The sequence below is a fragment of the Pundamilia nyererei genome, unplaced genomic scaffold (assembly GCF_000239375.1).
Source record: "Pundamilia nyererei isolate P.nyererei 1_Seehausen unplaced genomic scaffold, PunNye1.0 scaffold00051, whole genome shotgun sequence".
NCBI lineage: Eukaryota > Metazoa > Chordata > Actinopteri > Cichliformes > Cichlidae > Pundamilia > Pundamilia nyererei.
Genome location: NW_005187452.1, coordinates 104,891 through 119,578, shown reverse-complemented (window position 1 = coordinate 119,578; position 14,688 = coordinate 104,891). Strand labels below are relative to the sequence as shown.

General features: G+C 38.9%; 1 protein-coding gene across 1 annotated transcript; it reads left to right on the top strand.

The window, feature by feature from the left end:
- The first annotated feature begins 5,148 nt into the window (after positions 1-5,148).
- Positions 5,149-14,463, top strand: ddx21 (DEAD (Asp-Glu-Ala-Asp) box helicase 21). Its single transcript, XM_005733244.1, has 16 exons — positions 5,149-5,327; positions 6,729-6,965; positions 7,133-7,261; positions 7,361-7,436; positions 7,790-7,968; positions 8,064-8,181; positions 8,677-8,862; positions 9,193-9,338; positions 9,686-9,835; positions 9,936-10,097; positions 10,975-11,094; positions 11,392-11,465; positions 11,726-11,885; positions 12,160-12,294; positions 12,805-12,849; positions 12,991-14,463. Exons 1-16 carry the CDS (start codon positions 5,244-5,246, stop codon positions 13,252-13,254), a joined length of 2,265 nt encoding a protein of 754 aa, XP_005733301.1. The 5' UTR covers positions 5,149-5,243; the 3' UTR covers positions 13,255-14,463.
- Positions 14,464-14,688: the final 225 nt, after the last annotated feature.

Below are 14,688 nucleotides of genomic sequence, written 5' to 3'. Positions count from 1 at the left end.
CCCCCCCTGGGGGGCGGGCCCCACACTTTGGGAAGGTCTGGGTTAAGTTGAGTTTACCAGACATATTGTGGTTTATAACTGTGTCAGACACAAGAAATTGGATATGAAATGTCATCACTTCATGATGCATTGTTACTGGACGCTCGTGTAAAGTTTTTTCATAATAAGTATGTGGTTATTCTTATGGTCAGTGGTTGGACAGACAGACTACCCAAAAGCATATTGTTTCTTTCCATGACTATCACTGAAGCATAAAAATGTTTAAAGGCCTTTGCTATACATTAAAGCATAGCCTTGGATTATCTTTAGAACATCGGGGTAAACAATGATACGGTAAATCATACATAGTATAGAAGGTGAAACCATGAACAAAACAACATAAATGACAACTTCCATAAACCTGAGGTACATATGATGCAGGAAAAGAAATTCAAACCTTGTAGTGGCCACGATGAAGAACAGCAGACAGCCGACTGAGTGACTCAGCTTCAAAACAGTTATGGAAGAGACTGTCCATCATAAAACATAATCTGCCTCATTATGGATCTGAAAACATGTCAAACACAGTGTGAAATTACATAAATCACAGAAAAGCCTGTATAGAATGTCCAATAACTAATATTTAAACATTTACATAATGTAAAGTTTTTTATATATCTCAGAGAGTGATTACACACCTGTTCATTAAACCTGCTTATTTTTTTCCCCTCTTTTGTACAATCTGTGTACATTGTGACAAAACTGGGCAAGAAAGAGTTTAAAGCATCAGGTGCTATAACTAGAAAACTAGAAAAATTATTGCTTTTCTTGCTGCGTGCGGCTAAACTGCTTGTCAGTACTGATGGTGGCACATTTCATCGTGCTAAGTACTACATTGTGTAAGCAGTTTGCACTGGGAAGATAGACAACAGAGATCTCGCCTTTACCAAGTTGAAACTAAAGTGATTACAAAAAATAAAAATAAAAAAAATTCCTAAACAAACAAATGAATTATGCATCTTCTAGCAACATTTACAATTATACCTTCAGTGGCTACTTTATTAGTTACAACTTGCTAGTTTGGGGTTGGATCTCCTTTTGCCTTCAGAACTGGCTTCAGTGTTCATGCATAGATTCAACAAGGTGCTGGTAACAGTCCTCGGGTCTTGTTGGTCCACATTAACACAATAGTGACATACAGATGCCACAATCCAAGCCAAGATGTACCTATACAGTGGCTGTTCAGTGTATACAGAACAAAATTGTAGCTAAATGACTACCCTTCACTCGGCCAAATCAAGTAGAAAATCTAAACCAACACTTTTGTTTTTTTAATAATATATAAGCCTAATGCCATGGTGGCAAAGAAAAACAATTATTTAATTTCAATTTATTGTTCCAATGAAGTGTTTCATTTGGTCAGAGGCTTATACAAGATTTCATTAAAAAGTTATATGGCACCCTGGAAATAAAAAATTGGCTAAACTCTTGAAAACCTTAAAAGTCTGCCACTGTGTATTCAAAAGGCAGGAGTATGTTGGCCATATCCACTGGAGGAGTTCCAGCATATACCTCAGATGCAGGATTCCCACAGAGCGATCTCTAAACAACAGGAATAGATAAATACAAGGAAAAAACACAACTGTAACTGCATTAGGGGAAACATTTCCATTATTATCTTGTGAGGCTGCTGTGTCAAAAGACGTTCTCTGTTTCTAAAATTATCATGGCTTTAAAACTGTGCTGTCTGTTTAACACGTATGGATTGAAGTTTTTATCAGTCACTGCAGCTGTCAATTCCTGTGCAGGGATTTGGGAGTTTAAAGCCCTTCCCAGCAAAGATTAAGTTCCAGCCATGTACACATGCAGGGGTAGTGTGGTAGCAGGGTAGCAAAGCTGAATCCAGCGTGTGCAGATGCATGAGAGCGTAGTTACTGTGTGGAGTGCAAACCTGTAATAAGGGTAAACCAGCAGCAGAGGTGCACCAGTTTTGGTTTTTTTGCCATATTATACATTTATGAGACATTTTACTGCCTGATTTAACAATGGTAGAGCACTTTATGTAGATTTTCTTTACAGCAACACAATGGATGTCAAGTGTACGTCAACCAGCTATTAACACTCTGGATTCTCATCTACTTTGCATTATGAGGTCTCCAATCTTCCATTTGCAATTGTCTGAGCGATGCTTTATATCTTTTTTCTTGCTGAGCTGCTTCACATCTGGCTTGGGGTTATCATTATATGAGCTGCAAAAGCTCAAAAAGGAAACAGTATTTTTTAATATATGACAAGATGTCACTGATAAAATATATAACAGCAAATTGTTAAACAGTTTCTAAGAATTGATCAAATTCATGGGATGATTCGGCAGTGACAGCAGTAATGAATACATTTCAGTGTGCAGCTTCATTTTAAAATATTACATTGCCTGCTGGGTGTTTGTTTTATTAAATTATAGCTCTGTGCTGCACAATTCTCACTTCACTTACCTGAAGAATGAGATGGTATTCCCTGGGTAGATATAAAGGGTCCTATGAAGACACACGGTGTTATTTGTGTAAGTGTGCTATAGATATGATAATATGATGATCTTTATTTTTTACATGTTTGTGTTCATTAAATTCTTCTTTAGGAGCACTTGTCTTGCGTTTAAGGAGTTATCAAAGAGAACAATATTTTCTTGCAAGTGCTGCAGTCCACTGAAGCCCTACTTTTGGCATTATTGGGCTCAAGAGACATAAATTATATGGGTTTTTGTTTGTTTATGCTCATTCCCTTAATAATGAGTTGTAGTGAAATAGAACAGCACAGTTGGAAATACTTAACTCCCCCAAAATGAGAAGAAAACCAAACCCGATCAAACTGTTGGCTCTAGCTCTGCTAGGAAACATGTCAAATTGTGTGGTTATTTTTTAGGGTACTGTCAGATCGAACTGCACCTCTTCTCACCTTTAAAAGCACAGGTTAACATAGACTAAACTAAGTTAAGTGGGACCTCAGTTTGTTGGTATTGTCATAAAGAAGCTGCATGAAATAAGACGGACAAAGCCATAGGAATAAAATGCACAGAGAAGAAAACTACTGCAGTTTTATTCTTTTTTTCAGAGTGCATCTCTTAAAACTGATGGTCCAGAAGTCAATTTAAATATTTAACTGAGCGCACTGTGAGACCAAGAGAGGATATATAAAGGCCTTCTGCATCTGATTTTCTAGAACATTAAAAACTGCCTCTGTAAAACTGGGTATCTCTGCTGGATCCTGTAGTTTCTGGCAACACGATACTGGTGTAGTGAAAATTTCTCTGATAAAGAATTGACAAATAAGTGCTTGTCTTTCACCATTTTATTCATCACACGTGTAAGAGGTCACAATTAATCTTCAAAAATGGCCTCTTCTCTCTATTGTAATTGTTCATACAAAGCAAAGTGACAAATGACTGGCAAGCAATGCATATCAAAGTGTAAATTACTGCTGCTTTTTCTGCTTCAGAACCACGGAAGGTCCTTGTGTTTATATAATCTCCACATGATTACTCCGGTTTCTCCTTCCAGTGCAAGAACACACAGTGGGTTAACCCTGCATACCAGGACACAGGATATTCTCCCAGTAGGGATAAAAAAAAGCTGTACAAAATGTTAAAATATATCTTTTGAAAATGTAAACATTTGTTAGACAAACATGCAATCTGTGAACAGTATACTAGCATCTTAAAATCTGCTTGGAATAAGGTGATTACTCTGTGTGAAACAGTCTGTACCATACTGATCAAAAAGATGGCTATATTTAAATAAACTGAAAGTTGAAGACAAAAAATGACTTCACTGTTGTAACAACCAAGTTTTTGTCTTTTTTTATGTCAACCTCAGCAAAGAAGTTTTATTTTCCACTGAGATATCCATATTTATTTAGCTCTTCAAAACAGTGGAGCTGAATAATGATCATGAGGATTTGATTTTTGTAGTTCCTCTTCACAAAACTGGTCTTTGAACACAGCAGGCCCATATGTGCGGGTAGTGTGCATTTTTGAGCGCCACAGTTTTCTTTTCCTAAGGAGCCTAATTATTAATTCTCCTTCACATCTTTCCTTCAATTTATAATTATTTTCATTTTCATCATTTTCTTTGCCCAGGAGTAGCAATCTCTCAATGACAAAGTTGTCATGTCCTAAAAACCCCCTGTTTTATTGTCTGTTTTACCCTAAACAGGATCATAACTTGCACATGCTCCACTTAAGAAGACTTTAACTATAGTTAAACTGAAGTTATAGCCGAAGGTAGAAGTTATTACTTTATTACTTTATAAAAACCGTCTTGGCTTTTGCAACCAGGGCTGTCACCTCCTGCTTGCTGTTAAATAAATTCAGCATTTGCAAAAAATAAGACTTCACTTTCCAAACCCAATTTTATAATAAATATTGTTTGTAGAGGCGACAAAACGAGGGATTGGCTTTACAGAACATAGATGAATGTTGTAGTAAAACAAACTGAGCTGCATTGGATCATTATGTGACAAGTCCTTTAACCTGTTTACTTGTTATCAGCCATTAACCCTTTCACGCATAGTGGTCACTACAGTGGACAGCTATTCAAAGGATGTTTTCTTGCATTTGTGTCAGTGTTGATGGTATACTTGGACATAAACCACTACATTGGACACTGATGTGTAACTCCATACCCTGCCACCCACTGGTTATTTAATATTACTATAGATGTATGACGTGTTTCATTGCAATTATTGTTATTTAACCCCATCATGCATGAATTATGACAACCTCAATCAGTATTTTTATTCATCTTTTCATGCCTAAAGACGAATAAAAATACTGATAGGCTTAATAGACAGTGTACAATGTGAAACTACTACAGACTCTATATGAAGTATGTTGATGTGGTTGTGATTAAATTCAATTAAATACTGTTAGGGCTGTTTGGCTACTTTTTTCACCATTTCAGTTACTTGATTCTAAGATTTGTTTTCCCTCTTGAGATCCGAAAATATTTTTTACCTAACATTTGATTTTGTTTTCATTGTTATAATTCGTTGTGATTTTGCTGTAATTATTTCACGTTCGTAAGAAAATTGTTACTGATATTCTTTCTTGTCTTTTGCTTATCCGGAGACTGGATATAGTGTCTATGAGGTCTATTTCTGTACCCGGATCGCGAACACGCGTCGTTGCGCCGCCCTGCGCGTTCCTTTTCGTCCGCGTGCCCGTGGGTTTTACCTGTGTCTACGCTGAGGGTTTCCAACAGGGAAGAGAAATGCCATCAAAGATCATTTTTGAAACTGAGGATCAAGCAATGGACGAAGAAGTAGACACTGTCGCGGAAACTAAAACCCTAAAGGTGAGCAAAGCAGGTCGTCTCGACCTGGAAAGAAAGAAAAATGGTTTTACTCGCGGCTCGGCTCCTCCATGTTTTGGCAGCATGTGGCTGAACATGCTAACTAGCTAACCAGACAGCTAACTCTACTTAACTGTTAGGAGAACTGAGAGAGATAAGATAACAGTGTGTAGCTAACTTAGCAGTGACGTATTTTTGCGCTCATGTCCCGTGCTGTTTTAAACTTACATTTTGTAATGAAGCGGAAGAGCAGCAACGTGGTCCGATGGTGAGCTAAGTTAATGTTAGCACACAATGCGAGTGTTAGCCATTTAACCCTAGCTAAGAGAAGATCACGTGGCATGCCCATGTGTCTGAGAGTTGATCGTGTGGTCTGACGAAACTGTTTACATTTGTTTACATCCGCGCTGTAAACACGAACTAAGTTTTGTTTACTTTATAGCCAGACGTTCTAAAAAAACAAAACCAAACAAACACTACGTAAAACAGTAAACAACACTTTACTTATAACTATAGGTGCTGCCGAATATCACTTTGGTATGCTAAATACACTAAATTCGCTAAAGTTTGTATGGCCGCCTAGAGTTAAGTTTTGTCAGACTTACAAGGTGGATGGCTGATTAGTGTTCGTATTGTCAACCTCAGGTCAGGATTAATAAATCAACCGTTTAAACTGGGAAACACAGTTTGGCTGGTTCTTTGGTCGAAATGATTTATTATAAGTTTGTTCGGCTAATGTTATCTGCGGGTGGCAGTGCAGGAGAGGAGCCGTCTTATTAGCAGCGGGCTCATGTCTGGTTATTAAAGTAGTATTCCATGATTTTTTTTATTTCATTAAGTCATTAATTTATTCAATAAAATGTCAATATTTGGGGTCAGTCACCACGCAGATATCCATATAGAAGTGTTTTGTCTTTTGTTTAATGTGTTTTCAACGTCACTCATTTTTATAAGTGGCTTCATAGTCCAGTGGTTTACATTAAGCAAAATATTCCTGTTATGATGCAGGGAGGAGACACTAGTTATTTTGGTGTTGTCAGGAAGAGCATCCAGCGTAAAAATCAGCCAGACATGCAGAGCTGCCCACTGAGGTGGACCCTACTGAATAAGAGAGCAGATGGAAGTAGCTTCAGACCACTTTAATGCCAAAAACCACCCAAATAACTGTAGTCTTTGAATATTTTGCCAGCAGAAAGGTTGTGTGATACAGCAGATGCACATTAACCACTGCAATATCTAAATGACGTTTTTGCTGATAGTAGGACAAAAAGCACAACATTAGCCAACAATGTGTGGAGGAACTGAACTGAACACTTTTAAACTTTGAGTAGCTACAGAGTCCATGGGGTTCCTGAATTTCTTACTGTTTTGTGTCTTAAAATGAAATTAAAAAAAAAAAAATAGAACAAGACCAAAGAGGGCAAGAAGCTGAAGAAGAAGCAGCAGCAGCAGCTGGAAGAGCAGGAGGATCCAGATTGTGAGCCTCCTGCACCCAAAAAGAAAAAGAAAAAAGACAAGCTTGCGGCAGACCAAGTGAACGAAGACCTCGATGAGGCCACTGATATGAATGGCAACAGCAATGGTGTTGAAACATCAAAGAAGAAGACTAAGAAGAGCACTGAAGAACAGACAGACACAGAGGTCAGTGTTGATTGTCCTTAGCCAAAGGTCTAATTTTGGAACTAATGGACAGTTTATGGGCATATTAATACATCCTGTTTATATTAGGGGAATATGATAATTTTGCCTATAAAGTGATCTCTCTGTAATATTTGTAATATTTGATCCACTTCTTTTCATGGGATTAGAAAATCAAGAAGAAGCAAAAGAAGGCAACTGCAGAGGCAGCAACCAATGGACATTCCACCCCAAACACCCCGGTTCAGACACCATCCCAGTCGAGCGAAGATTCGGCCAGTGACAGCGAAAAAGAAACTGTAAGATCTGCAGAGAGAATGTCTTTTGCTTTTCCCAGCACATCTTCTGGCTTCAGTTACAGGTTTTAAAAACAAAACTGACTCTGTTTTCTTGTTTAGGAAGAGACACCAGAGCAGAAGGAAGGTGCATTCTCCAACTTTAGGATCTCTAAAGTCACTATTGACAAACTGAAAGGTAATGTCAGAACTTTCTACCCTATTTTCATTAATTTATTTTTAATTCTATTTATTTTTATACAGTGCCTCAGAATTAGAAGGTCACTGGCACATGCACAGTTCTTGACATGCTTGGTGCGTCATAGTTTTGGGTAGTCATGTTGTTAAGTCTGACTTCAGCTTTTTATGTAATGAAGAATTACAGAATTTATTTGAATATTTATAGACTTCTGCAAGCTTTCTAGGGCTAATCTAACATGGGCATAGGAGTTGTTGAAGTGCGTCGAGGTTTGCTAAATAATTAACTAATAACTAATTACCATTGATTCTCTTTCTTTCTCTGTGTTCCACACTATTACTGTCCCTTTTTAGCCCGAGGAGTCTCTTATCTGTTTGACATTCAGGTAAAGACATTTAATCATGTCTATGATGGAGAGGATGTAATTGCCCAAGCCCGAACAGGAACAGGAAAGACTTTCTCCTTTGCTATTCCTTTGGTGGAGAAGCTCCAGAAGGATTCAGTGGACATGGCCAGAGGCCGTCCTCCCAAGGTACACGCCCATACACAGCAGAGGTAGTGAATATTTATGGACGCTGTGATTCTGTGTGACTGAGTATTTATTTATTTATTTATTTTTAACTATAGGTTCTGGTGTTGACTCCAACCAGAGAGTTGGCTATCCAGGTTGCTAAAGACTTCAAAGACATCGCTAAGCGCGTATCTATCGCCTGTTTCTATGGAGGCAGCTCCTACAACCCACAGAGTATGTCACACACAACAACACAGTTTTCTTTAAGTCAAATAGTTTTGGATGTTCCAGTTAGAAAAGAGGGATGTTATACATGTATTACACATTTTAATTTAGCAAAAATTGTGGTTCTATCCACCTTTTTTGCTTGAATGCCTCAAATGCACTACTTTTAACCTTTTGACTGCAGTAATTCAGAGCAGACACAAGGTGGCAGGACTGTATACTGGAAGAGCGCATGGGCTTTTTTTTTTGTAGTGTATGATTCATGGGATTTGCAAATTAACTTAATAACTGGGATAGCTTCAATCATGACTTCAGTTTCAGTGACTGTAAAATGTCGATGATAATCAGGGTAACTTAGACCATTCCTTCACTGCTGTTTTTTCTAGAAATAGATTCTTAAGTAGATGTCAGAATATTTTTAAATGCAGTTTCTGTTTGCTGTTTTCAGCTTGCCTTATATATTGTTATGAAATAAAACTCTTTTTATTAACCTTTTCTTTCCAGTTGATGCTATCCGTAATGGCATTGATATATTAGTTGGAACCCCCGGTCGCATCAAGGACCACATCCAGAACAATAAACTCAACCTCACCAAAGTCAAACATGTTGTTCTGGATGAAGTGGACCAAATGTTGGACATGGGCTTTGCAGAACAGGTCGAAGAGATTTTGGGTTCATCGTATAAGAAAGGTAAAGTTCAATCTCTGGGTTTGTATGTTGAAATATGTATATAGGCCAAAATGGGCTGATAGTGTTTTAGTTTGTTTATCAAACTGCCAAAAAGTCTGCCTTTGTAGAGGTGCTCACACTTCCTGATGATCAGTTAATCCAGTGTGAATGTGATTAGCAGCACCTTGCTGCTATTTAGCCTCTTATCTGCTAGGGTGCAAGGGTGTACTTAGTTTCTCACAGGACTGCATAGAGTCCTTTCCTTTTTACACGACTGTTGACTGAAGTAGTAATTGTTTTAGTTTGGTTATATATGTAAATTTTAATGTCGTGCACATCTCTCCTGTTTAGACGCTGACACCAACCCACAGACTCTCTTGTTTTCGGCTACCTGCCCACCTTGGGTGTATGAAGTGGCAAAGAAATACATGAGACCCAACTGCAAACATATTGACCTGATTGGCAAGAAAACTCAGAAAGCTGCGACAACTGTGGAAGTAAGTGTGTTTGTGTGGGAGGGAGACGTAGAGGCTGAGACTGGTGCAATTTAACAAGCGTTACAGCAGTCTTGGGTCTTTGGTTTACATTGCTTAGAGATGCTTGCATGCAGGGCCAGTTAAAGTAACGGACTGTAAAATGAGCTCGCATACATCTCCACCAGGAAAACCCAGCAAGTTCATTTGCAGTAAAAATTGCTGTATTTATCATCATCCACTTCAGTGCAGTTGTAATAAAGTACAAGTTTTTAGCCTGCCAGTTGGATTAATGAAAATCTCTCTCCTCTCACGCCCCGCTTTCCCCCGCCCTGGTGAATCATTTGTCTCTGTTTCTTTTTCTACTGTAGCATCTAGCCATAACATGTCACTGGTCACAGCGTGCGGCAGTGATAGGCGACGTGATTCAGGTGTACAGTGGCAGCCATGGGAGAACCATTGTCTTCTGTGAGACAAAGAAAGAGGCCAATGAGCTTTCCATGAATGCATCCATCAAACAGGTAGATGCACATACTTGCATGGTGCACATTTAACAGACTGATGTGTTGCACATTAAATTGGTAAAATCCTCAGTAATTTTATTTATTTGTTTTTTTTAAGAGCACCCAGTCTCTTCATGGTGATATCCCTCAGAAGCAGAGAGAGATGACGCTGAAGGGATTTAGGAACGGCGCCTTTGAGGTTCTGGTTGCCACTAATGTTGCAGCCCGTGGATTAGATATCCCTGAAGTTGACCTGGTGGTCCAGTGTTCTCCACCCAAGGTGAGAAGAGTTTCCAGTTATCTATAAGAATTCCTTAATTATGCCTTTATATTTATTTATTTGTTTAAATATTGTAAGAGTGTTGATTTTGTACTTGTGAAGATGATGGATGAAAATGAGTGATTAAGTCGCGGTGCATGGATGTTACCTGCACATTTTCACACGATTATACACAACAAGATCACTGGGAGAGCGCATCTGCCCCAGAACGGCAAAGGTGCTGCTAACACTTTGGTGTTTTTATAATGTTTTATTACAACTTGCCGAAGTCAGCCTGATTTTTATAACGACACGCTGATGTCTGACCTTTGACCTATGACCTTGAAGCATTCCATACTAAAGTGGTGTATTTTGTTCTTCTCCGTTGTTCATATTCTTTATTATGGATCTGTACACGTGGAGTAGAATTGGAAAAAAGCTTTGGGTCCTATAAGCTGTTTAAGATATATATGATTGCTATACACACACAGAGATATGTAGTGTGATTTTTTTTTTTCTTCCTTTTTTTGTGAAACTTTAATAACTAATTCAAATTAATTTTTGTCAAGGTTGATCTAGGTACTCGTGTCCTCCAAACCCATTTCTATTTGTATATAGTTTATATAATTTGACGACTCAATAAAAATAACAGTTTTGTAGATTTTTCACATTTGGTATGACTTTGACCAGATTTTCACTAAAATAAATTCTGCTCCAGCTGTTATTGGTACCTAACATCACATAAAATCTGAACAGGATATCTTGGAAACAGCAGATGCTACACTGCTAACAAACAAACAGACCTGACATATTCCATGCCTTCAAGGGAGAAATGTTGTAAAATGATGAAGCCTCAAATCTTTACTTTGTCTGAATTTTTTTTTGTGTTTATTCTCAGGATGTGGAGTCATACATCCATCGTTCAGGACGTACAGGGCGTGCAGGCAGGACTGGAGTCTGCATCTGCTTCTATCAAAGAAAAGAAGAGGACCAGTTGCGCTACGTAGAAAACAAAGCAGTAGGTATCTTTTGAAATGCTCACTTGGGCAAACAGGAGTGACGGGCTTACCCTTTTGTTTTTTAAAAAAAGAAGCTGTAAAAAAATCAGAAAAAAGAACACAATCAGTCCTACTCAGTCTTTTCTCTTTACGTGTGAGAAGGAAATGGATAAGATCCAAAGGGAAAAGAACAGAAAGGTAGAGGAGGGTGTTTAAGAGGCACCGGCTAAATAAAGGCGCTTTTTACACAGTCTGTGACAATGAGGCCTTCCTATGTGACTGTTAAACTAACCATTTTTTATTTGCTCTTATTTCAGGGCATCACATTCAGGCGAGTTGGCGTTCCCACTGCCAACGATATTATTAAGTCATCAAGCAAGGATGCTGTCAGGTAGGTAATTAAGGGGAGTGAGAGCCAAGGGCAAGCAATTATATTTTGTTACAGGAGTATGAAATAGTTTTAATTGTTTACTATTTGAAAGCTTGTATTCAGTCAGCCACAAGGTGTTATTAATAATCAAGGGCAATGCTTTAGTACTGGCAGCTTGGTGGTCCCACGAAGCCTCTGCCTTAATCATGACACTGCTGAATGTGAAAAATCTTTCCTGACTGCGAGAGTTTGATTGTTGACTTTTCCTATACTGTGTCCAGGTTTCTGGATTCTGTTCCAGTCACGGCTATCGGGTACTTCAGAGCATCAGCTGAGAAGCTGATTGAGGAGAGAGGAGCAGTTGATGCACTGGCTGCTGCCCTGGCCCACATTTCTGGAGCCACAAGTCTAGAGCAGAGGTCACTGCTCAACTCTGATGCTGTAAGTTATTTATGCATGCGTACAGAACTCGCTATTATGTCGTACTAGGCACCGTTCACCCTCACATACAGCTTTCCTAGACGATAGATTTGTGTCTGCCCTTTGTTTTAAAGCCCGTGGGCGTTCTCATGCAGGCCTAACATGTTGCCCCTGCCCACCCACTAAGTATAGTGCTTGTCCTCCATCTAGTTAGAAATGCGCTGTGCCTTTAGGTGATGTATAACTGTAATTCTGCCTAATGTGTTGTTTCTGTTTTGTTTTTGTTTTTTTGCAGGGTTTCAGCACAATGCAGTTGGTGTGTTCCCAGGAGATGCATAATCTGGGTTACGCCTGGAGAACCATCAAAGAGCAGCTAGGAGAGGAGATTGAGAACCACATTCACAGAATGACCTTCCTCAAAGGCAGAACAGTATGTATACACACTCAATATGTAGATATGTGAGCTGTGGCTAGTGTATACATAGATGCTAGACCTTTGTAAAATAATGGGTATCTGTGTGAGAGGGGGAGAGGTTGTATGTTGATGGATGTCTGCGTGTGTACAGTTACAAAGGACTGGGCTCAGCGACTGTTCTACTTTCTTATAAATTGTACATTCTTGCAAAATGGTGAAAAAACCACACCCCAGCGTGCCACATGAATGATAGCAAATGGAAGTGTGAATTGGAAACTCACTGGTAAATGAAAATGCAAATTAAGAGAAGTAGTGAGTAGTGAGTCTTTATTTTTTATTTTTTATAATGTATTGTCCTGTTGTATGGGAATTGAGTCTCTCTGGTCGCACAATAAGCACAAAGCTAATTATCCACAGCATGTAAACAGAGAGACATCTGTTAGTATGAGTGAACATATGTGACCATGTCTGTTTGACACAGACATTGAAAAACTCGCCATCTCATGCTTATTGTTTTTCTAACAGGGAGTTTGTTTTGACGTCCCAGCTGATAAAGTCAAGGAGATTCAGGTGGGAACAACAATAACCCCAACATCTGTTCAACATATGTAGTTGACTTCTTGTAAATGTGAAAAAAAGTGAAAATATATATTTCAACAGACTGGCAGTCCTGTTTGAAATCCTTTGTCTCCAAACTTGTTCTTCCATTAGGAAACATGGCAGGACGGTCGCCGTTGGCAGCTCACTGTGGCCACAGAGCTGCCAGAGCTGGAGGAGAAGCAGTTCAGTAACCGTGGTGACAGAGGCTTTGGCAGTGGTAACCGTGGTGACAGAGGAGGGTTCAGAGGCGGCAGGGGAAGGAGTTTCGGTGGAAACGGTGGCCGTGGCAACGGGTTCCGGAACGGCGGCGGCGGCGGCTATGGCAACAACAGAGGGGGACACAAACGCACATTCAACCAAGCGTTTGATTACTAAAGTACTAATGTGTGGACTGATAGGACAGACTGTCACTCAGCTGGGCTGGCAGTGGTTCTTATTGGCTGGCTGGTCAACATTCTCCATCATTAAACAAGTTTAATTGTGTAATTTCATATAGAATTCATTGAATTACAGAGTTTGAGACATAATTTAAACAAAACGTGCTATCGGAAGAGTAATACTAAAGGTGCAGTTTACCGTAAAGCTCGATATTTATTTCCTCTGGTCTGTTGTGCATGTCATCCATCTAGATTTTTTATTTTTTTGGCTCATCTGCACAGGTTTGGAGGCATGTGTAGCAGAAATGTTTGCCTTCTCTTTAATATAATGTGACTAAATTTCATTTAATCTGGGCTGCTGTTTAATGTAAGTAGTTTTTTGTTTTTTAGTTCAGATTTTTTTAAAAACCCATTTAGGACAGCACACGTGTCTTTTAGTCCCGTTATATTCAAGAAAAGACGGACATCTTTACACCACACATCTCCAGAGTTGGGCAAATCCCACCAAAATATTCCAGATGGATACATAACTCTGCAGGACAGAGGAGATTTTTTTGGGGGGGGGGTGAGCTGTTACTTTAATTTACAGATAGTTATCTAAAAATGGTTTAAAATGAAAATCTGTGTACCATATATACAAAACTAAGACTGGCAGCCATTTTTGCGATGCCTGATGTGTGTTTCTTTAAGGTGGCACTTTAGCTGAAACTTTTGGAATGACATTGCAACTAAATAAACAAGCACCAAATGTAATTACTGGTTATATAACCTATATTGAAATGTTGGCAATATTCAATAACATGACCTAAAGTTGTAAAATGTCATCTATTGGGTTTTAGGTAAAGTGTTCATTTTTATGGGTGTTTGGGGAACATTGGCAGCAGTCACACTTGAGGCTTTTGTCCAAAATGGAAGATGCACAATATTGTTCACGTCACATTTGATGTACGAGTGTGCTATCAAACCTGTTCAGTATGTTGCACTGTCATGTTTGAGATGGTTCTACTCTGCACCCGCAGAGAACAGCGATGGTGTTGACCTTTACAAATGTGCTCAGTGTCAGATTGCTGCCTTACCCTCAGCTGAAACCTCTCTCCCCAAAAATATGTTGGATGATTGCTTTGCAATCGCCTCTATTTAATAACTTTTGTCTACTGCTTCCATTCATTTGAATGAAATGACTTCTTCATTAAAAAGGTCAAGTCATGTTGTGTTTATTCCTTCCAAAGGGGTAAAATAAGTACGTAACATGCTTATGAAATAGTTTAAGGCATTCGTCTTCTGTCAGAATCAGACTGGCAATAAACTACACTCACTGAGCACTTCAATAGTAAAGTATCTAATTAACTAGTGGTAAGAAGGCATCTCGGTGCATTTAGGCACGTAGAAATTTTCAAGATGACCCGTTGAAGTTTAAACTGGGCATGAGAAT